The sequence below is a fragment of the Brachionichthys hirsutus genome, chromosome 2 (genome assembly GCF_040956055.1).
Source record: "Brachionichthys hirsutus isolate HB-005 chromosome 2, CSIRO-AGI_Bhir_v1, whole genome shotgun sequence".
NCBI classification, from domain to species: Eukaryota; Metazoa; Chordata; class Actinopteri; order Lophiiformes; family Brachionichthyidae; genus Brachionichthys; species Brachionichthys hirsutus.
The window spans coordinates 13233755-13253523 of record NC_090898.1 but is presented as its reverse complement, the minus strand read 5'-3'; the positions used below and the strand labels follow the sequence as shown (position 1 = coordinate 13253523).

The window sequence follows — 19769 nt, the reverse complement described above, 5'->3', positions numbered from 1 at the left end:
GACTAAAACAATTCAAGTGTGGCTTTTGTTTTTAACAGTAGTATAGTACATTTACAATGATGAACATCACCATTACCACTCCTGGTAAAAGGGCCAGTATAGGGCCCTCGTCGATATTTCAGTTAAACTGCAATGCCCTCTAAAGGTGTAGCAAAGAAACTGCAATCTATGAGAAGTCAAGAAATCACAACAAATAAATACATGAATAAATAAATACATCTCCGTTTCTAATTTTCCAAAAAAAAATATCAAAAGTAAAGTTATTTCTACTGCCAATACTTAAATCTCAGCATTTACAACACGCATCTAGAATATTGAAAGTCATAATTTATATTGATGGAATACTAGAACTATATTTGCATGCATACCTAAAAAAAAGACACCAATACGTGTTTCGTGTAAGGCGAGAAATGTTTTCTCTATATTTATGTTATAGCGCTGCAATACCAATTCGTCTTGAAATTAAATGTAGAATAATAGATATATATTCAAAGGCTTTAATGTTTTTAGAATAAACTGGGAGACTAAACTTGCACTGGTTTCCGCTATTCTAGCAGGCGGATAAGGTGTTTTATGATCTGACCTTTATTTATGTTACTGTTGGAGTCACTGGACTTCAAGTCCCATGGTGCTCTTTTCGTCCGGCGACACTTCCGCCGTCGTTACGTTAGGTCAACGAACTCTCGTCTCAGGACGCTACGTTACGTGTTACGAGCCTATTTCCGGATGTGACGTAATAGACGAAACCACGTCTCCTTTGCTTAAGAGTTTTCGCGCGCGACTCCTTGTGTGTGTATAACAGGGGCTAGCTGTCAGCTAGCAGTCGAACGATATATCGTATTCGTAATATTTTTACTGTTTCACCAAGTCATGCCGTCTTCGGGTTACGATTCCGCCTGTTTGCCGGATTTATTACCTCTTTACTACAGACGGTTGTTCCCTTTCGCCCAGTATTACCGCTGGCTAAACTACGGTGGAGGTGAGTGTCCTTATTAGACATGCTAGCAAGGTAGCATATCAGTGAGTAGCTGGCATTCGGGCGTTCTTTATAGTACATTTACGGGTTTCATCATGTATTCCCAGGACAGAAGAACTACTTTCAGAATCGAGAGTTCTCTTTCACGCTCAAAGATGACATCTACGTCCGCTACCAGTCGTTCAGCACACAGAACGAGCTGGAGAAGGAAATGCAGAAGATAAACCCCTACAAGATCGACATTGGAGCGGTATACAGCCACAGAGTGAGGCTCGCATGCACGTCGCTTTCACTTTTTGGTGTATCTTTCCAGGGATCGCTGCTGAACATGCGGGTAAAACGCTCTGCTCTTTCACCCTCAGCCCTGCCAGCACAACGCAGTGAAGTCTGGAGCCTTTCAAGCCCTGGAGAAGGAGCTCGTTTTTGATATCGATATGACAGACTATGATGATGTCAGAAGCTGTTGCAGGTAATTTGGTTTAGCACGGCCCCATACTGACTGCCACTTTGCCCAGATGAACCATTATCAGACAGACAGAGTGAGATTTGCTGTAATAACGTCGACCTAATTCCAGCGCTGCAGACATTTGCTCCAAGTGCTGGACCCTGATGACCATTGCCATTCGTATCCTGGATCGAGCGCTTCGAGGTTTGTTTGACTTTGATGCAGGGATGATTTACTACTATTGCTGATATAACAGGCATAAAAACACTTATTTCTTTTTAATGTATTTGATATTCCAGAGGACTTTGGTTTCCAGCACCTGCTGTGGGTTTATTCCGGCAGAAGAGGGGTGCATTGCTGGGTCTGTGATGAGTCTGCCCGGAAGCTCTCGGTAGCAGCACGCTCTGCAGTTGCAGAATATCTCAGCCTCATTAAGGTAATGGCATTTTAGCTTTCGTTGGATGATTTGGGACCTTAAGAAGCATGAGAATCGGCACGATTCTCTGTATTCCATTCTGGACTCTTCAAACCAATTTGTTAGTCCCGTCTGAAATATGACGGTGGAGGTCTATACGCAATATGAATGCAGTATTTTGTATGACACGAACATATCCACAGAATTGGAGCCGCAACAGATGAGTAATTCAGTCAGAATAAAATGTATGGAAATACATTTACATCAATTCATTCTAATTTTTTGTATAATTATTAGAACAAAGATTAATTTGACACAAGTATCCAATCTGTAGGTTTCAAATGATAAAGGTTATCCAACAGTCACCAGTATGAAAATGTTAGGTTAGTTAGGGTTAGGTCAGAATCTGAACCTGACCTCCATTCAGATGCTGTGGCAGCATCTGAAGAGTGAAAAGGAGCAGTTCATGCTGGCAGCAGAAAAACCGTTCTGCAGAGGGGGAGGAGCTTCCTCCACTGAGTCTGATCTCTGCTTATCGGAAGCGTTTGGTTGTGATGAAGGTGGCACAATGTGCTTGGCAGTGTGAGAGGGCGATGGTGGCGCAGTGGTTTTATTAAATGAAACTTGCATTTCACAGGGAGGTGAGGAGATGGTGAAAAAGGTTGTGCTGACAGATCCAATCCACCCCTTTATCAGGTGAGAGTCTAGAAGTGAGGCACAGTTTGATGCTGGAACTGGTCTATTTTGAGTTATTACATTGCTGCCTCAGCCAATGGAGACTCCTCCTATGTTCTCCTCAGAGAGTCCTTGACGGTGGTGGAGCAGTACTTTCCCCGGTATGCAGTACAAGACCAGGACATACTCGGGCGCAAGGAATCTGTTGAAAAAGTGCTGTCACTCGTGCCGGAAGATATCCTTTCCACAATATGTATGGGGTTTTGTCTATTCTGTAGAAACCTCCTTGGCTATAACTAGGATTGGCCTTAAATCGAAGCTTACATGTAAGGAAAGAACTGCTGCAGGACTTCCAGAATGAGAGGAAACCTGAAAACCGTTGGAAATTGATCACGGACCAAGCTGCTAGGAAGCAGGTACGTAATTCTGCTTGCATTATATAATAACATAACTTTTTATTGATTTCAGATGCCACAGCCAAGGGGCTCAGAGTTTATTAATAATAATAATTAGTATTAATAAAGGTATTTTGACCGGAGATAGTGATGTTTGAAATTCCGCATACGTAATCAGTCTGGCACATCATCAACCCAAACTTGAATGTTTGTTTAGCTTGTCTGATGGTTAATTGATAAAACCAACAACAAACTCAAACGGTTGTCCAATCTTCATTTTTCTAGAGTACCGCCAAAAAGGGACAATACTTTGAAAAGGAAATAATGCTGCAGTATTGCTACCCTCGGCTCGACGTAAACGTCAGCAAAGGGGTGAACCACTTGCTGAAGAGCCCTTTTAGTGTCCATCCCAAAACGGGTGAGAACAAATGTAATCGCAGTGGCGTATTAACGGCACCTCTGACGGAGTCTCACTTACCGCGTCTCCCTTTTTATTAACTCTGGCCAGGACGCATTTCTGTTCCCATTGACCTGGAAGAATTAGATGTGTTTGATCCTTTCGCTGTGCCCACAATCAGGTAAGTTATTGTTTTTAATAAATAACAATCTGCTGCTCTATGTAGGATTTGACACTTCAGGTTCTGATGCTCTCTTTGTTCTTAGTCTCGTCTGTGAAGAGCTGGATCGACCAAGGAAAGTTGAAGAGGAATTAAAGCCAGACGAGACCAAAGAGAAGGAAAATGAGAAGGATGCGGAGGAAAGACGGAAGATCAGAGGTGAGATTCAGAATTTCAAGCTCAATGTATCAGGCGAAAGTGCACTACCGTCTTTCGTCTGACTGTTCAACGTAGGTTTGTTCTAGTCCAGAGGACTGGAGAAGTGCCTTTTGTTATTTTGGGATAGACGAGCATTTTATTTTTCCATTTCAACATCGACCTTTTCTGGTACGTGATTAATGAGACTTGCACTTAGAAAATAGATTTAAGCATATGTAAGGTCACGAGCAGATTTGTGAGGTTTCACTGAATTCTTACTGGTATTTCCAGAATCATAATTAAAACAGGCCTCGGTGAAGATCAAAGTTTTTTTTCTATATTATTTGTTCAGCCCATTGAAACTTTGCCTTCATAGATTACAAAAGGACAAGTCTGGCAAAGTATGTGAAATCCTTTGACCAGTTTCTGGATCAGATGTCTCACGCGTGGAAAGGCGATCTTCTCAGAAAAAGCGGTAAGATATATTTTTATTCCGTGAAATTTGGCTTTAAAAAGAAATTGGCCTTTAATTCTATCATCTTTTTTTTTCATTTGTTTCAGATCTTCAGAAAGATTTCTGAAGTGGATCAACAATTTGAACAAGCACTGCTAATAGATCCTTATTATTGTGCATGTGTTCTAATGGACTTTTTGACATTTAGCTAAATTCCCATAAATCTACAAGGTAATGCATTCACACACAAAGTCTAAATAACTCTTGTCTGTAGGATTTTCCCACTGCAATGCCTGTTGTCTTTTTCGTACGTATTTTTTGTACAGTCTTGTGAAAATAAATGTGGTATTTCCAGTCTTGTTTTCCAAAACTTTTAATGAATTTTACAACAAATGGACAGACAGAAGAACGCTGGTAAAAAAAAAAAACATAAGCTCCTTGGCGGAGGTTTTAGGCTTCTTTTATTCCATTTGTAAAACGACAAACTGTACCTTTTTTAAATAACCCGGAAGAAGACGTCGCTCTTCTAAACCGGATATTACGTCGACACAAGAGCGAGAACCCTCTCTCACCGCCATCTTGGATATAACGCCTAGAGTCGGTAAGTGCCTCCACTGACCATCTAATGTCATCCGTCTGTTTTTCGCTTATTGTAGCTTGTAGCGGTGGTTTCACATGTTTTATTACACACATTCCACCGTCCCTGTGTAGCTATTACCCTTCTTGCCGCCCCGTGTTCTGTGATAATTGTCCGGTTGCACCCGCTGGCTACCGGCGCAAAATGGGCGAACCCTGTACCACTAGCGGCCTGCCAGGGCCGCGGGGAGCTGCGTGATGAGTGTTGACTTACCAGCCTCTCCAAACGATTGATACCGAACTAAATTTGGCCGTCGAGTTGGTTAGCTAGCAATCAGTTTTCCTCTGTCGAGATTGCTGGAATGAACTACCTCCTAAAGCTAATGTTAGCATGTCGCTTCACTGCACTCGCGTTAGAGCATGGCCACCTGTTTACCCTTTTTACTACCGCTTACTATTGCATTGGCAAATAAGCCGAATAATTAAACGCAATTGCGTACTTGTACGGGGCTGTGATGGTTATTACCCTCTGTTTAGTAATGCGCGTTCTATTTTGCCATGCCAAAACCGAGGGGGGGGGGGGGGGGGGGTAAATGATCCAAGATGGTAATCTACCAACTGTCTGCCAGCACTCAGTGTGTGTGTGACAGCTAGCTGGTTATATTGTTGAAGCTGACCGAAAGAGTTTGCTTTTGTCAAAGATAATAAAATAGAGAAGCATTTATGCTAAAGTACGGGCCTCCGCTTGCTTAACTCAAGGCGGGTTCAGCGTAAGATCCCTGGTTGTGATAACATTGTTGTATGAAGTGTTAGATGTTATAATGTAGCTGAGCTAATGGACTTTTGTTGCCTTCATGTCTCCGTTTAGCAAATATGCCCGGTGAAGCCACAGAAACTGTCCCGGTCACCGAACAGGAGATGCAGCAGCCACAAGTGGAGACTGGTTCGTATTTATGAGCTCTCGTAACTCTGCATGTACCGCTGCATGCAAGACATCAGGGTCCTGGAACTCTGTGTTCGAAGCGCCGAACGAGGGGTTGCTGACCGGGGATATGTGGGAAAGCGGAGCAACTTTACGTGGCAGGATGGTAATTTGTTTAGGGATATCTTCTCAGTTGGCTGAGCACTGGATTCACACGACAGGTGTCATTTATTTGACTGCTGCTAGCCATGTGTTGGGAGCGTTTCACAAGCTTTACACTGTCGGGTATTTGATATTGGGCTATTGCCGAGCTCGAGAAGAGATCCAGGACCCCTCTTTGTACTTGCACAAACTCACAATGGCGTGTGGTGACAACTGGATTCGACGCACAATGCATGATGCGTGTGGCATGTTGTGTCGTGCACATACAGTGGCCTGAACAGCCAGTTTGTTTAAACCCGTAGTTGCCTTGCTCATTAACATTAAAATAAGGCCTCAGTAGAATATAACGATGTTCTACTGAGTAGCTTTTCACTTGAATGCAACATGCGTGTGTTTTACAACTAACATGTTTTGGTAGTTTTAATATTATAGACTTTCCACATCACACATTTTAATATTAGCTGACAGCTTATGGGGGCCAGTTAGCGTATTTGTGGCGCTCTTGACCAAAAAAGGTTAAGTTTTAAATAAAATGATTTGTTTTTACTTGTTTTGGAATTTGATTGTTTCAGCTCTAGTGTTGTCTCACAGCAGAATTCAACACATTCTCCCGTTGTATTGTTCCGTCCTTTTTTTATTTATTTTTTTACATAGTTTTGAGCATCTCCTTTCTCCAGCACCTCAGTTTTCCACTAGAAATCTTAAAATGTTTGGAGGTGCCTGTTTAGGGGTGAAGCAAGAATGTTTATACCAGACTTGTGCTCAGTTGGTCTCTATTATAATATTTTCCTCTTCAAAATGTATCCTGAAAATATAAGCATTTGTTTTGATTGTGAATATGAATCCTTTTTGTTTGCATTTCACGTTCACATATTTGGGATCTGCTGGAAAAGCTGATGCGTGTATATTGATGTCAAATTTTGGCGACTGCCATTTACAAAATATCTATGGAATAAATGTTGATGTGACATTAAAATGTGGTTTATGTACAGTCAGTCTAAAAGTTAATTGTACATTTGCTCATGCTTCTTGTAAAGCATGCAGCCATGGAGGATGCTGGAAAAATTATGCTTTTAGTGATAGCTGTGGGTATTTAGCATTCTGCTAATATATAGGACAACTAAGTAAAATATTGTGCGGTCAAATTAATTTCGATTTCTTTAAAGAAAAAAGCCATTTTAGAATGATGGCAGTCCTCTTTTCTAACACTTATCCACTGCATGGAGTTTGCGGCACTGGGGTCTTGACTTTTAGAGGTTTTTTTTCCCCTCATTTGTCCCATAGGACCCTTCTGCATCACTGAACCGTTTCACAAAGTCATTTATACTCTGGTGTGGCGCACAGTTTGTTTTTCACTTGAATGTATATTCATGATCTTCAAATTTGCAGTGAAGTAAATTCCTTCCATAAACGATTATTGCGATTGCCCTTCCCTCTGCAACTTCTGGTGCTTTTCCTCATCAGCTGCAGAAGTATTGAATTCCGCTGCTCCTCCTGGGACCGTTGAGCCTGCAATGAGCAAGGCTGTCCCTCTGGATAATTCTCCAGATACTTCTGTCCCTGCACAGGACATGTGCTCTCTAGAAGAAGCTAGTGTTCAAAGTAAAAGTGAGCAACCAAGCGATGCTGCTGTCCCTCAAGAAATGACAAAGCATTCTGAGACTGTTGGGCTAGTGCCTACACCTGTGTCTCGGCAAGAAGCAGCTTCTGATCCAGCAGGGGAATCATCTGAAGATGAGAAGATGCTTGATTCCTCAGAGACAACACCAGAAGACCCAAGAGATGTGAGCCTGGATGCGGCTCAAGATGAAGCATTGTCTGGTGGTGATGTTGACATGGGTAGTCAAAATGGAGACCATGACAAGGAGGAACCACTTATGTCTCTCTCAAAGGGGACCTCTAAATGCGATGCCACCCTGCTTTCTACGCACAACCTGACAGGTTGGTTTGTCCACTGTGAAAAACGGGTGGTCCCCACTTTGTCATTCGGTATTTTTTTTATTAAAATAATGTTCTTGCAAGTGTTTACAAGAGTGGCACAAATTACAAGCAACAAAGCATTAATATTTATATATACACACACACTAGTTTCAAAGTTGTACTGTACACGTTCTTGTGCCAACACAAAGTTGGCACAAGAACGGGACTTGAAGATTATTTTCCCCTTTTCCAGAATGTCATTTAGTTTAAATATGTAGTTCTCTATTATTATTTTTTTTTTCCTTAACCTCAATATCGGTGCCTACTGAGTCAATGGGTTTAGGCTGGTTCTGGTCAGTTCCGTCACAAAGCACCGTAGACCGTTGACTAGCAGGCGTGTTCCTGTGCTTATTTGTGTATGTGGCATAATCCTTATGTGCAAGTGCAGTATTGCGAATATTAAGTGTCTTCACACAATAGAATGCATTTTTTTGGTGTGGAAGTTGTGTACGAGCAGCAGCGTGTTGTGTAGATAAGTGGACGTTTGCATCAACTCTGTTTTGGTGGTGTGACCTTCTCCTAACCTGAAGCAAGGAGTTTGCATCTTGGTTTTCGATTGTTTAACATGCATGCGCAAGACTCCCTTTCCCATCCAAGAATTGAAAGCCACTTTTTCTATTCAGCTACACCTCCTGCCCCAGCTTCCTCTCAGGAACACCAGGAGGGTTCTGGCCCTCGAAAGCCCAAAGGCAAAGATCCCAAGAATGTACAGGGTTCCTCAGCCCCCAAGGCTGTCCCTTTCAGAAGAAAACGATCCACCATGTCTGCCTCCTCAGCTTCTCCTACCTCACCAAAAACGACTTCCTCTACACCCCTGTCACCTGTGCCATCTCCCTTAGCTTCTGCACCTGGGGGTGCTACTTTGAATGAAGCAAACCGTGTTACTCCCAAAATTGTCAAGGCTGGCAAGCAAGGGAAAACCAAGAAAGAGGCATTTATCCCTACCTCCACCCCCGCGGAGGGCAAGGGAAAAGCAGAAAGTGGGAAAAAGGTGGCAACTAACCCTGAACCAACTCCTGCTGAAACTAAACCTTCCCCGGTTGAAGTAAAATTATCTTCACTGGCTGCTGCAAAGCCTGGATCGCCCCCAGCTGCTTTTAAAGTAAGCCCAAAACCAGCCGTGGCTGCGCCAGTGTCATTTTCAGGTACTATTGCTTCGAGCCCCCCGAGGTCATTTCAAGTTAAGACTACTTCAGCAAAAGCTGTTGCTCATGCTGCATATGCTGATGATGATCTCCCTCCGCTTATCCCTCCAGAGAAGCCAATTAAAGTCCCTGTATTGATACCATCTGTTGAGAAAGAAGGTGGGAAACTTGGCACATCTCCTCGTAAACCTGCACGTGACCCGAGTCTTGAGAGTTGCGATTTTGCACCTGCTGAGTTTACGAAGGTAGCTCCCAAGATTAAAACTGAGCCCAGGTCTGTGCCTGCTGAATATGCTAAGCCAGCGTTCAAAGTAGAATCTTCCTCGGCTGTTGTTCAAGCTGCTCAACCAGTTATCGGAGCCCATAAACCAGTTGCAGCTGCCAAATCTGCTAATTTTGAGACCACTAAATCCTCTTCTGTGGTTCAGTCTGTTCCTGTTCAGGCCTCTATGCCAGCTGCTGCTGTCAAGCAAGAGCCTGTTGTGGCCCCCAGGCCAGCTGCAGAGACCCCTAAACTTGTGGTTGAGGCCAAACCGACACCTGTGAATGTTTCGGAGTCAACTGTCTCGGCCAAGGCGACCCCTGACCAGGCCCCTAAACCGGCTGCCAAGAAGACCCCTGCCCAGGCCCCCAAGCCGTCGGCCGAGGCCAAGAAGACCCCTGCCAAGGTGACTGCTGCCCAGGCTCCTAAGATGGCCGCCGAGACCAAGGCGACCCCTGTCCAGGCTCCTAAGATGGCCGCCGAGGCCAAGGCGGCCCCTGCCCAGGCTCCCAAGCCGGCCGCCGAGGCCAAGGCGGCCCCTGTACAGGCTCCCAAGCCGGCCGGCGAGGCCAAGGCGGCCCCTGCCCAGGCTCCCAAGATGGCCGCCGAGGCCAAGGCGACCCCTGTCCAGGCTCCCAAGCCGGCCGCCGAGGCCAAGGCGGCCCCTGTCCAGGCTCCTAAGATGGCCGCCGAGGCCAAGGCGGCCCCTGCCCAGGCTCCCAAGCCGGCCGCCGAGGCCAAGGCGGCCCCTGTCCAGGCTCCCAAGCCGGCCGCCGAGGCCAAGGCGGCCCCTGTCCAGGCTCCTAAGATGGCCGCCGAGGCCAAGGCGGCCCCTGCCCAGGCTCCCAAGATGGCCGCCGAGGCCAAGGCGACCCCTGTCCAGGCTCCCAAGCCGGCCGCCGAGGCCAAGGCGGCCCCTGTCCAGGCTCCCAAGCCGGCCGCCGAGGCCAAGGCGGCCCCTGTCCAGGCTCCTAAGATGGCCGCCGAGGCCGAGGCGGCCCCTGCCCAGGCTCCTAATATGGCCGCCAAGGCCGAGGCGACCCCTGCCCAGGCTCCTAAGCCGGCCGCCGAGGTCGAGGCGACTCCTGCCCAGGCTCCTGAACCTTCTGCTGAAGCCAAATCTACCCCTGTTGAGATTAAGATGGCTCCTACAGAGGTTGCCAAACCAACAGCTGAATCTTTATCTGCTGCTTTTAAAGTTGCTCCAGTTGAGCCTGCAGTTGCTGCCACTGCTCCCCGTAAACTCACATTTGCTGAGGCAGTTGCGAAACCTGCCCCTGTCAAACCTGAGGTTGAGGTAATCGGTTCAACTCCTTCTGAACTTGTCTCTTCCCCCAACCCCGCCCCCACACCGTCTAAACCCCCAGCCAAAGTGGATCCTGTGATGAAGAACGACAAGGGTATTTCATTCTTTCTCTTTCAGTCTTGATTTTTCCAACTGTCACTGTTTTCTGGAAACTGCGAATTCTTGGAGAGAAACATGGTCGTGAAATGTCATTTCAATTTTTTATCCTGATTAATGATGCTACCCAATGGATGCTGTGGATGTTCTGTCAGTTCCATTGTGCAATCGCAGGGGTATTTGCTCTTAATTTAGATTCCTAGTCAGTCTGGTAAATTCAAGGTGGCTCTAGCCCCATGAAACATTGTGTATTTTGAATTACTGTTGCTTATTTCCCTTCCTCCGTCGTTTCAGCAGATTTTAATTGTAATTTGCAAATATGTAATAGTCCTGACAATCATTTTCTTGTGTAGGATCCGGTACGGAGTCGGAGAGCGACGATTCAGTCCCTGAACTGGAGGAACAGGTGTCTGCACAGATACACTCACAATCTCAGGTGAGTGTTTGGAGTTCTCAGATCTTGTTCCCTTGTCGCTTGAACGGACGCAGAAAAAGTACATTTTTGATATGTGCTGCTTGTGTAAAACGTTTTGTGTCCTACACTCTTTTATGATGACTTAACACAGTGACTTTCGTTCTTCTGAGTCTGCTGAAGCCACCCTTTCTGTCCTGAGAAGAGTGTTGTATATTAGAGTACAAATCTTATATCCGTTCATATAGAAGCTCTCCTTATTAGACAGCCAACATTTACAAGCGGAGACCAAATGCGGATTAATACTCTGTGTTCTTTCAATCTCTGACAGCTTGCTGCAGCAGCTGAAATAGATGAGGAACCTGTCAGCAAAGCAAAACAGAGCCGTAGTGAAAAGAAGGCACGGAAGGTAAATGCACTTGCATGTGGAATGAATGGAACTGGTACTTCTTCTTACGTTGAAAATTGCCCATATGTAAGATGACTATTTCCTGCAGGCAATGTCGAAGCTTGGTCTAAGGCAGGTCACGGGTGTTACTAGAGTCACTATTCGGAAGTCCAAAAACATCTTATTTGTTATTACCAAACCAGACGTCTACAAGAGCCCCGCGTCAGACACGTACATTGTCTTCGGTGAGGCTAAGGTACGTGGCAGACGGTCATATGAGCGAATCTAATGCTGTAACATTGAGAAATGAATGCTGGTCGTTAATGCTCCGTCCATTTCCATTTTATCCCTTCTGCGCGCCAGATCGAAGATCTTTCCCAGCAAGCCCAGCTAGCAGCCGCAGAGAAATTCAAGGTTCAGGGAGAAGCGGTATCAAACATTCAGGAAAACACACAGACGCCAACAGTACAGGAGGAGAGCGAGGAGGAGGAGGTGAGACGCTGATTCTCATCTGGTACACATGCGCCGTTTCCGTGGTACCGTCTCGTGAATGTGGGACAATTCCCGTTTTTTTTCTTCTTTTTTTACAGGTTGATGAAACGGGAGTTGAGGTCAAGGACATTGAACTCGTCATGTCACAAGCCAACGTGTCGCGGGCGAAGGCTGTACGCGCCCTGAAAAACAACAACAACGACATTGTCAATGCTATTATGGTAAGATTCTTAATATTTAGTTCTAATCTTGTGGAGTTTCTATTCAATTGGACAATTTGTTTGTTGCCCAGATTCTGCATAGAGAACTCTCTGGTGATGATCGATACAATGACGTTTGTTCTTCTGAGTTTAATGTCATTAATTTGACGTACATCACCGTTTCTTTTTTCCCCACTTTGCAGGAGCTGACGATGTAATGACGGGATCCTGAGGCTGCAGGGTTTAGAAGAGTTGCTGAATTAAGCTCATTTATACAATTTATACCCAAGATGGAAATAAAGTTGTGGCTTGATAAATTAAATGTTAATTTTGTTGCATTTCATTGGGAAATTGTTGGGACTTTTTGTTGTGGTTTGGTTGCACAAATATTAGACTTGACATGTTGAGGTTGGAGCAGGATGTTTTTGGTTATGGGACTGAACCCTATACCTGAAATGTGTAGCAATATTTAGTTAATAAATCTGGAGTGTCTCCTTAGCATTTATATAAAATTGTGTGAATTTTTTTTTAAAGCTCTAAGTGATTATGATAAAAATCAAATACAAATATGACTACAGTACAATTCTTCCCTGAGTTTCTTTGTATTAAACCTAAAAAGGAGAATGTATAATGTTAATGGTTGAATTAACACAATCTTAACTGCCTCTGGGTTTCTCATGGAGTTGTGTTAAGGAAATTGTTTTGTGTCGTAGTAAACGCTGGATTTTTAAAAATGGGCCATGCACACAAGGATACGCCTTTCTTCAGGTAAATGATCAACTAAAATAAAATGGATGACAATATTATCTAAGTGCACCCAATATTGGACCACTCGTATTGTGCTTTAACGTTAAGTAATTGGGACAAGCTAAATTTAGACTATTCCAGCAAGGCCATGGATGCCCTCAGTTTAATCTCCTTATAATGCAACCTAATAAACTGTCAATGACTGCCATTCTTCAGTCTCCCATCCCAGCGTGTAACATGGATATAATTGATCTCAATTATGACACTCATGGAGTGCCTCAAATATGATGCACTGTTATAAAGGGTTTTAAAATCTATCAAATAGTAACCGAACGCCACTGAAGCTGGGAGTTCCTCATGACCTACAAAGCCTGCCTTCTGGAGCAGATGTTCCATTTAAGATCTGAAGGAGACGTGCTGGTCTGGAGGAGAAAGCCATCTTTATGATTGAAGTAGGAAGTGAGGAAGCAATGTTGCAGGAGAATCGTGGAGACCTTTGGTCTTCACTACGGTAGGAATAAAGTAACAATGAATTTAGACTGGAAAGTTGATAATATGAACTTCGAATTTAGTGCTTTTATAGAAGGCTATTTTTTATTTGCTATTTATTAAACCTGCTAAAAATAGAATTGATTGATGAATCATCGGTTACTTCCTTCTCTTTAGAATGAGGATCCGTTCATTGCAAACAATTATTGCCACAAGTTGACATTATTTATTAATGATAAATCAGCCGAATAATTTGCAGTTATTCTACAAACATGTTTGATCCTGCTAAACGTTTTGGGCTTTTGTGGAGTCATGACATTATTACAATGTCAGTGGAGGATTCGGGAAATTCTTACGGGTAGCTTTCAGTGTTAATATTTCACGGATCATTTGCTCTGAAGAGGTAGTATAGAGTAAATTACTTTAAATCAGATCCCGCAGCACGTTCATGTCGACATGACAGCGAAAGGCTGAAGCTAGTCTCGAACCGTCTACGCAGGAACGTCACGCGCCATCTGCGTCAGAGTTGCAATTCTCGTCCGAGAATACGCAGGAAACTTTCGGAAGCTCTCTCGCGCTGAAACCTCCGGCTGAAGTCGTTCGTACAGGTTGTTTGTGTGCAAGCGTTCCTTGTTTTCGCAGGAATTACATTACTTTCCACTAGACTGTTTATCTTCTACAAAGAAGCTAACTTCACGCCGACATGTAAGTAGAGTAAAGTGATCGAATAGTCGTAATGGTGGGAAGAATGTTCCGTAAAACCGTAGCTTGGTAAGCTAATGTTGCCGCGTGACAACATGGTTTTTCAAAGGCGCGAGGCTGGCCTTATCTCATTTAGCACAGAAGCTAACGGCGTCTTGCTACACGATCAGCATTTATAGAGTAAAATAAAACGTAAACACATTTGCTGCTACTGTAAAAGACCCAGAGGGATAGTATTAGTTTAAAACACGGATACTTCGGGGCAGCGGAATTGGTCCGGCGCGCCGCGTGGCTTGTGCGCAGCGGCTAATGTCAACGCTATTAGCTTGACTAGCATGGTCTTCATTGAATGACTTGATCGTGAGGTATCAGTGAGGTCTGTGTGAAATCAATATTTCGGTGTTACTAATGCAATCTAGTACAGGCCTGTTCTGGAGTTTGTGATCTGATCTCCAAATTTTAAACGTCTAAATATTTCTATTTTATCGGTAGCGTTCATTCGGTGCCGTTTGATCTTTCTTAATTTTGCTAATTTGCTAATTGCGCTCCGAGGAGAACGCCAAAAGGAATAAACGACCAGTGCGAATCAGATGGATGATCGGCACCAATCAGTATTGTTATAAAAATCTATAACAAAGAGGCCGCTGATGAGGTCAACCAAATATCGATCATTGATGCAGTTAAGACAGAACAGCCGCGCATCGATCAACACCGTTTCTGATTTCTGTCGAGGCAAAGACCATCGATCCCGGCCCAGCGTTTGAAGCGCTGCACTTGGAATGGCTGTTCGGTTGCAGCGGGGCCCTGAAATGTGTGAAACGTGTTTAAACTGCGTTTCTACGCGGGTTTAACTCGTCTCTTCTCTTCGCAGGCTTCCAGCGCCTGCCAAGTGGTACGACAGGAGGGACTTCGTCTGCGTCGAGTTCTTCGTCGCAGACAGCAAAGATGTTGACGTCAAAATTGATAAATCGAAATGCCATCTCAGGTATGTGTTTCTAGCAAAGGCCTCAAGTTGAATTTACCATTCATTTCCTTTTCAGGGTCATAGTCTTGTTTCCCTTGCTTTATTTTATTATTTTTTTTACAAGCTTTATTTATTCGAGTAATTTCTGAGTTTACTTTTTCTTTTTCCCCGTAGTTGTCTCCGAGGAACCGACGACGTCAAAACTGTGAATGAATTAGAACTTTTTGAAGCCATTGACGAAAGTGTAAGTATTTTTTTATGTCTGAATTCTTTCTTTGATTAAAGTTACTGTATAAAATGCAGTCTGTATTTCAGATTGTACTGCAATTAACCACTCCGTTCCTTATCTTATTTACTCCTCAATGCAGAAATCCAACCATAAACGTACAGATCGCTCCATCTTGTTCCATTTACGAAAAGCACAGCCGGGGAAGGCATGGCCAAAGCTAACAAAAGATGCTAAAGTGAGTCGACACACAAAAGCAGTCGTTAAATGAATAAACCTAACCCTATCAGTGTCGTACTTGTTAACTGTTGGTTAACATTACAGTCCCATTAATTGATGCAACGCGTTAAAATGCCTTGAATTGTTTTGAATTGAATCGGATCGCTGAAATTTGAGGCGTGGAATCTGTATTTCACAGCCGAATTGGCTCGGCGTCGACTTCTGCAACTGGAGAGACTGGGACTCGGACTCTGACGAAGAGACAGGAAACTATGATCAATTTTCAGATGTGAGTATTGTGTGTGGTTCGTATTGTAATAGCCGATAATTACTTTAATATTATAAGTCAAGCCATAAATGGGGCCACTTTTGAAAAAACAAATTAATAATCTGACTGCATTTGACCATGAGCCACAAATTTAGAATAAAATCATTAAAAAATGTAATATAAAAAAAAAAAGAGAAAATTGACACACTATCGTGATTGGTTGTTTTGTGATTGTAAATCACAGACCTTTATCAAAGATATGTTTGAGCCTGTTAATGCCAGGAAATTAAGTAGCTGTAATTTTGATTTGTTGCACAAGTCATTTAGTATTTTCACAATAAAGGGGTGCAGTTATTTAATATCCTGTATTGTATCATCCCTTCTGGGTCTTTAAACAAAAACGATGGATAATTGTCACTCCTTTTGATCTCCTTTTGTTTGATCTAAAGCGCTCCAGGGAAACTCTAGTTACCATAGCCACCGTCTTACCTTGTTCACCGATCATTTACTAATCCTGTGTCTCACCTGAATAAACAGTTGTTTGAAACAAACTCAACATTGATAAACTTGATTACCCCCCCCCCCCCCTTGTCTAACTAGTCATTTGTTTAATCATGTCAGAAATGCATATGAGGTGTGTCTGGTTTGATATTACAGATGATGCAAGGCATGGGGGATGAGAATGAGTTTCCTCCCGAAGTTCCAGAGGACGATGTAAGAATCTTTATGGGACGTGATCTCAAAGCGGATGCTGACCAGTATCTTTAGGCAACCTTCTCACGTGTTTCTCGTCTTTTTTAGGAGGATTCCGCAGATAGCGATGATGAAGATCTCGGTAGGTGATTATGTATTAACACTACTTTTGCGAGCGTTTTGTTTTGCGATGTCAGTTTTAATGTTGTTTCTTTTCCCACTTTCAGAACCGGAGGAAGAACAACCGACTGCGGGGAAGATAATAGAACAGCAGGCGGAAAAGGGGAATTAAAGCAAATTTATATCTTGAAATGGAAAGCAGTGACAACTGTAACATGAGTCAGTAGCCATATTTAAATCCATAGCCTCCGCTCCAAACTTCAGTCCTGGTCAGTCCACTCGAGGTCGATGTGCACGGTACTGTACAGACCGGCTATCTTCACTTCCACTTGCTGTATTGCACCTTTTTGATATCTTTTACTGTTAAACATTACAAGTAAGCACACATAATTTTGGCAAAAGCTGTATAGTTGTACTCAACTGGGCAATATGTGGTTTTTTGGGATTTTTTTAATCAGTTATGCTTTAAAATGGTTTGGTCACCCCTTCCCAATGTTGTGGTTTAAGTTAGGACACGCGTGCCGTTTATATCAACGCTAGCTCTACGTCGGGAGGGGTTCCATGCAGTTCCGGACTGGGTTCCTCTTTAAAGCCTTTCATGCGTTGTGAATTAGAAATCCAGGAGGGCCCGTCTTCGTTTCTGGGGCTTAACCTTCCAGCTTCCTCATTTCCCTTTGTGAGTCGGTGTCTGTAAAATTGAAATATTCTGAAAACGATTGGAGAAATATTTGCATATTCCCAGATATCACCTGAATGAATTCTTACATGGTAACCGTTCTGTTCCACAGTAGCCACCGATCATTAACACTTGTGTTAGAATGCAGCTCGTAGAGGGGGGGGGGCATCAAGCTTGGTTTTGCCTCGGCTTTATTTTGTTTGCTGTTATCCACCAAGTCTTTTTCTTTTTTTTTCCTTTCATCTAGATTCTAGAATGATCCTCCCTTTTTAATGTGAGGGTGTGTTGGAAGGCTAGGTGATAAGTCATGACCAAATTATATTTGCACTCTCAATACGGTGTGTGTGTGTGGTGGGGGGGCGTAATGTTGAAGTTCTTTTATTGTCTGCATCTTTCTAATAAACTCTTCAAGAATCATTTCAAATGCCTTTTTCATTTACTCAAATAGGATTCGGTTTCAGGTATTTATTTTGGTTGAATGCACGGTTGTTGGAAGAAGTTGTGGAGCAAGTTGGGCTGGATTGTTAAATGTAGTGAGCTCAAATGTGAAGCAGTTTTTCCCTCCACTAGATGTGAGCATTTAGCACCAAAGTTAACTCATTATTCAGTATAGTGGAATAAGTGCAAGACCCCCCCCCAAAAAAAACAATACTCTTAATTTTGGGTCATCAAAATAATGGACCTCATGTACTGATGTATTCGTTGTATATTTTTGAGGAGTTCGAGGAAATACTTTATCTTTTGATGTCTCTTGAACTTATTGGTTATCTGATTAATTTAGGATTTTACGGTATGACGTCTGCCTTTCGGCGCTAGGACCCAGCGACCGACAGTCTCCTCAACCCAGAGAATTTGCATGCTTTCCTGTTAGGTCTTATTTCTTCACTGTCGTTTCCGAGAAGTTGACTTTAAAACGCAATAGTGTGATCCTGTCGTCATCCTGAAGCACATTAAAATAAGAGCATAATATATAAGATTAAAAAAAGGACAGTCGAGAGGTAATTTATCGTATCTGTCTGTTAAATGATTGAGTTTGTCTTCCAAAAAGCTAAATAATTAGTTAAATTTTTTAATTCAATTAACTCATTTCTTTTGATCATGTGACACGCCACAACATTTACTTTCGTTTGTGTTTGATAGTAACGGACAAACTATTAAATATCTAATCAATAGGATATATAATTATATTTTTATTATCTTGAATCAATTTTGATATTTGAACACTGGTCATTTCTACTGGCGGCGTCACGGCCATTATTTTGAAAGTTTGATTAATCCTTTTTTTCGGCCGGATGTGTACGTGCTAATCGAAGGCCTGTTGACACCGTTACGTTCGCACTGTTCTGAGATCGTGGCTGCGCCGGACCACACCAGCCATGTTTGCTAATTTAAAACCCAAAGGTTAGGGAGTAGTTGTTTATTATTTACCGCTGTGCCATCTACACCTGTTTATCCATTTTAGACGGAGGCTTAGCGGCACCTGCGCCCTCGAAATCCACGGACGAAAAGGTTTGCGAGCTCCGAGACAAATATTAGCGAAACTTTTGATGGCGCTAGTGCGGGGAAGATGATGCTCTGCAAAAAAAAAAAAATGTCTGTGATCGTGCACCGTAAACAATAACTTAATCTGGCTGCTAGCTAACGTTAGCCCGTGAACAAAAGGGATGACGCCCCCGCCTCTTAACAAGCGGTCTGAGTGAGTTCATGTTATTCATTACCAATAAACATTATTCTTCTCCCCCCCCCGGTGATCTCCGCCGCTGATGGGAATCCGAACCGGCGTGCCTGCGATATATCTCTGCTACCTGGCTATTAGCTAGCATCGCAGTCTAACAACCACACTGACTCTTTTTTTAGGATGCTATACGTTAGCTTTAAGCTAGCTCGCGGATAGCTAGGTTCTATTGTGATGATTTAGCTCAATAACCTTGGGACCAGAGAGGGGGGATATTTTATTAAATACTCAACACTTTGAACACACCGTCTGTGAAACCTCTTGGGTTGATATAGTGAAGGTTAATGGCATCTCTTCTTTTCTTTTTTTTTTAGCTTGACTTGACTTCCATCGCCTTAAAGTGAAACGTTAGTGTCAGAAAGCAGCTAGCGCGATGTAAGCTAGTAGCGGCATAGATGTCTTATTACGAAGCTATGGAACTGCTAACCAGCGAATTAGCGTGCTAACAGCTCTTCCGGCCTCTGACTGAACCGTATTCTCGCTAATGCGAGTTAGCCGGTGTAGCTTTTAGCCAGTCTGGGCCGATCGGATTGAAGAGAGGATGTTGCTCGTGTTAGCAGCGCCTCGTCAACGGCGATGATGATGATGATGATGATGATCGTATCGTGTCGTGCAACGATTGTCCATTTCGCTATCTGCTGTTGTGGCTGCGACATTTTGAAGGCTGTTGTCGCAATGAATGGTGTTTGTAGTTCCCGAAAAATTAACCGGGAGGAAATCGTTCCCGTTACGTAACCGTAGAAATGAATTAAATGTATTTGTTTTGATTCACGTGATGATCTATAGAAAGATGTAAAATAAAGACATAAATAAAAACACTTAAAAGGAAATCAACGATATTAAAAGTGAAAGTGCAGCTCGTGTGTTTTTGGTC

The 19769-nt window shown here is 43.2% G+C and overlaps 3 protein-coding genes and 1 non-coding gene across 5 annotated transcripts; all 4 read left to right on the top strand.

Moving 5' to 3' along the window:
• The first annotated feature begins 870 nt into the window (after window positions 1-870).
• On the top strand, window positions 871-4454 carry prim1 (DNA primase subunit 1). The gene is made up of 13 exons (XM_068750570.1): window positions 871-979; window positions 1084-1241; window positions 1339-1445; window positions 1552-1625; window positions 1721-1857; window positions 2474-2532; window positions 2637-2746; window positions 2836-2927; window positions 3192-3324; window positions 3415-3484; window positions 3570-3682; window positions 4038-4136; window positions 4223-4454. The coding sequence occupies exons 1-13, from the start codon at window positions 871-873 to the stop codon at window positions 4240-4242; spliced, it is 1281 nt and encodes a 426-aa protein (XP_068606671.1). The 3' UTR covers window positions 4243-4454.
• Window positions 4455-4660: 206 nt separating this feature from the next.
• naca (nascent polypeptide associated complex subunit alpha) lies at window positions 4661-12399 on the top strand. Of its 2 annotated transcripts, none has more exons than XM_068743962.1 (8): window positions 4661-4716; window positions 5560-5634; window positions 10918-11000; window positions 11308-11385; window positions 11474-11620; window positions 11728-11856; window positions 11955-12077; window positions 12260-12399. In XM_068743962.1, exons 2-8 carry the CDS (start codon window positions 5565-5567, stop codon window positions 12272-12274), a joined length of 645 nt encoding a protein of 214 aa, XP_068600063.1. In that variant the 5' UTR covers window positions 4661-4716; window positions 5560-5564; the 3' UTR covers window positions 12275-12399. The 2 variants fall into 2 exon arrangements, with proteins under 2 accessions (XP_068600063.1, XP_068600061.1); XM_068743960.1 differs by lacking the exon at window positions 4661-4716 and adding an exon at window positions 8379-10562.
• LOC137909892 (small nucleolar RNA SNORD59) lies at window positions 11108-11182 on the top strand. The gene has a single exon (XR_011106026.1). It is a non-coding gene; the product is annotated as a small nucleolar RNA SNORD59 (small nucleolar RNA).
• A 1469-nt stretch (window positions 12400-13868) lies between the features above and the next one.
• On the top strand, window positions 13869-17584 carry ptges3b (prostaglandin E synthase 3b (cytosolic)). Its single transcript, XM_068744753.1, has 8 exons — window positions 13869-13997; window positions 14866-14979; window positions 15133-15202; window positions 15327-15422; window positions 15603-15692; window positions 16329-16385; window positions 16473-16506; window positions 16592-17584. Coding segments are annotated over exons 1-8 (528 nt in total). The 5' UTR covers window positions 13869-13995; the 3' UTR covers window positions 16657-17584.
• The last annotated feature ends 2185 nt before the right edge of the window (window positions 17585-19769 follow it).

What these genes read in the sequence shown, in the direction of transcription:
- prim1 (XM_068750570.1), top strand. Translation starts at nt 871, where the DNA reads ATGCCGTCTTCGGGTTACGATTCCGCCTGTTTGCCGGATTTATTACCT. An exon ending in TAGTGTCCATCCCAAAACGG is followed by an intron (nt 3,325 to 3,414) that starts GTGAGAACAAAT and finishes AACTCTGGCCAG; the next exon opens with GACGCATTTCTGTTCCCATT. An exon ending in GGAAAGACGGAAGATCAGAG is followed by an intron (nt 3,683 to 4,037) that starts GTGAGATTCAGA and finishes TTGCCTTCATAG; the next exon opens with ATTACAAAAGGACAAGTCTG.
- naca (XM_068743960.1), top strand. Translation starts at nt 5,565, where the DNA reads ATGCCCGGTGAAGCCACAGAAACTGTCCCGGTCACCGAACAGGAGATG. An exon ending in GCAGCCACAAGTGGAGACTG is followed by an intron (nt 5,635 to 8,378) that starts GTTCGTATTTAT and finishes TTTTCTATTCAG; the next exon opens with CTACACCTCCTGCCCCAGCT. An exon ending in TTGTCTTCGGTGAGGCTAAG is followed by an intron (nt 11,621 to 11,727) that starts GTACGTGGCAGA and finishes TCTGCGCGCCAG; the next exon opens with ATCGAAGATCTTTCCCAGCA.
- ptges3b (XM_068744753.1), top strand. An exon ending in CCGAAGTTCCAGAGGACGAT is followed by an intron (nt 16,386 to 16,472) that starts GTAAGAATCTTT and finishes CGTCTTTTTTAG; the next exon opens with GAGGATTCCGCAGATAGCGA. An exon ending in TAGCGATGATGAAGATCTCG is followed by an intron (nt 16,507 to 16,591) that starts GTAGGTGATTAT and finishes TCCCACTTTCAG; the next exon opens with AACCGGAGGAAGAACAACCG.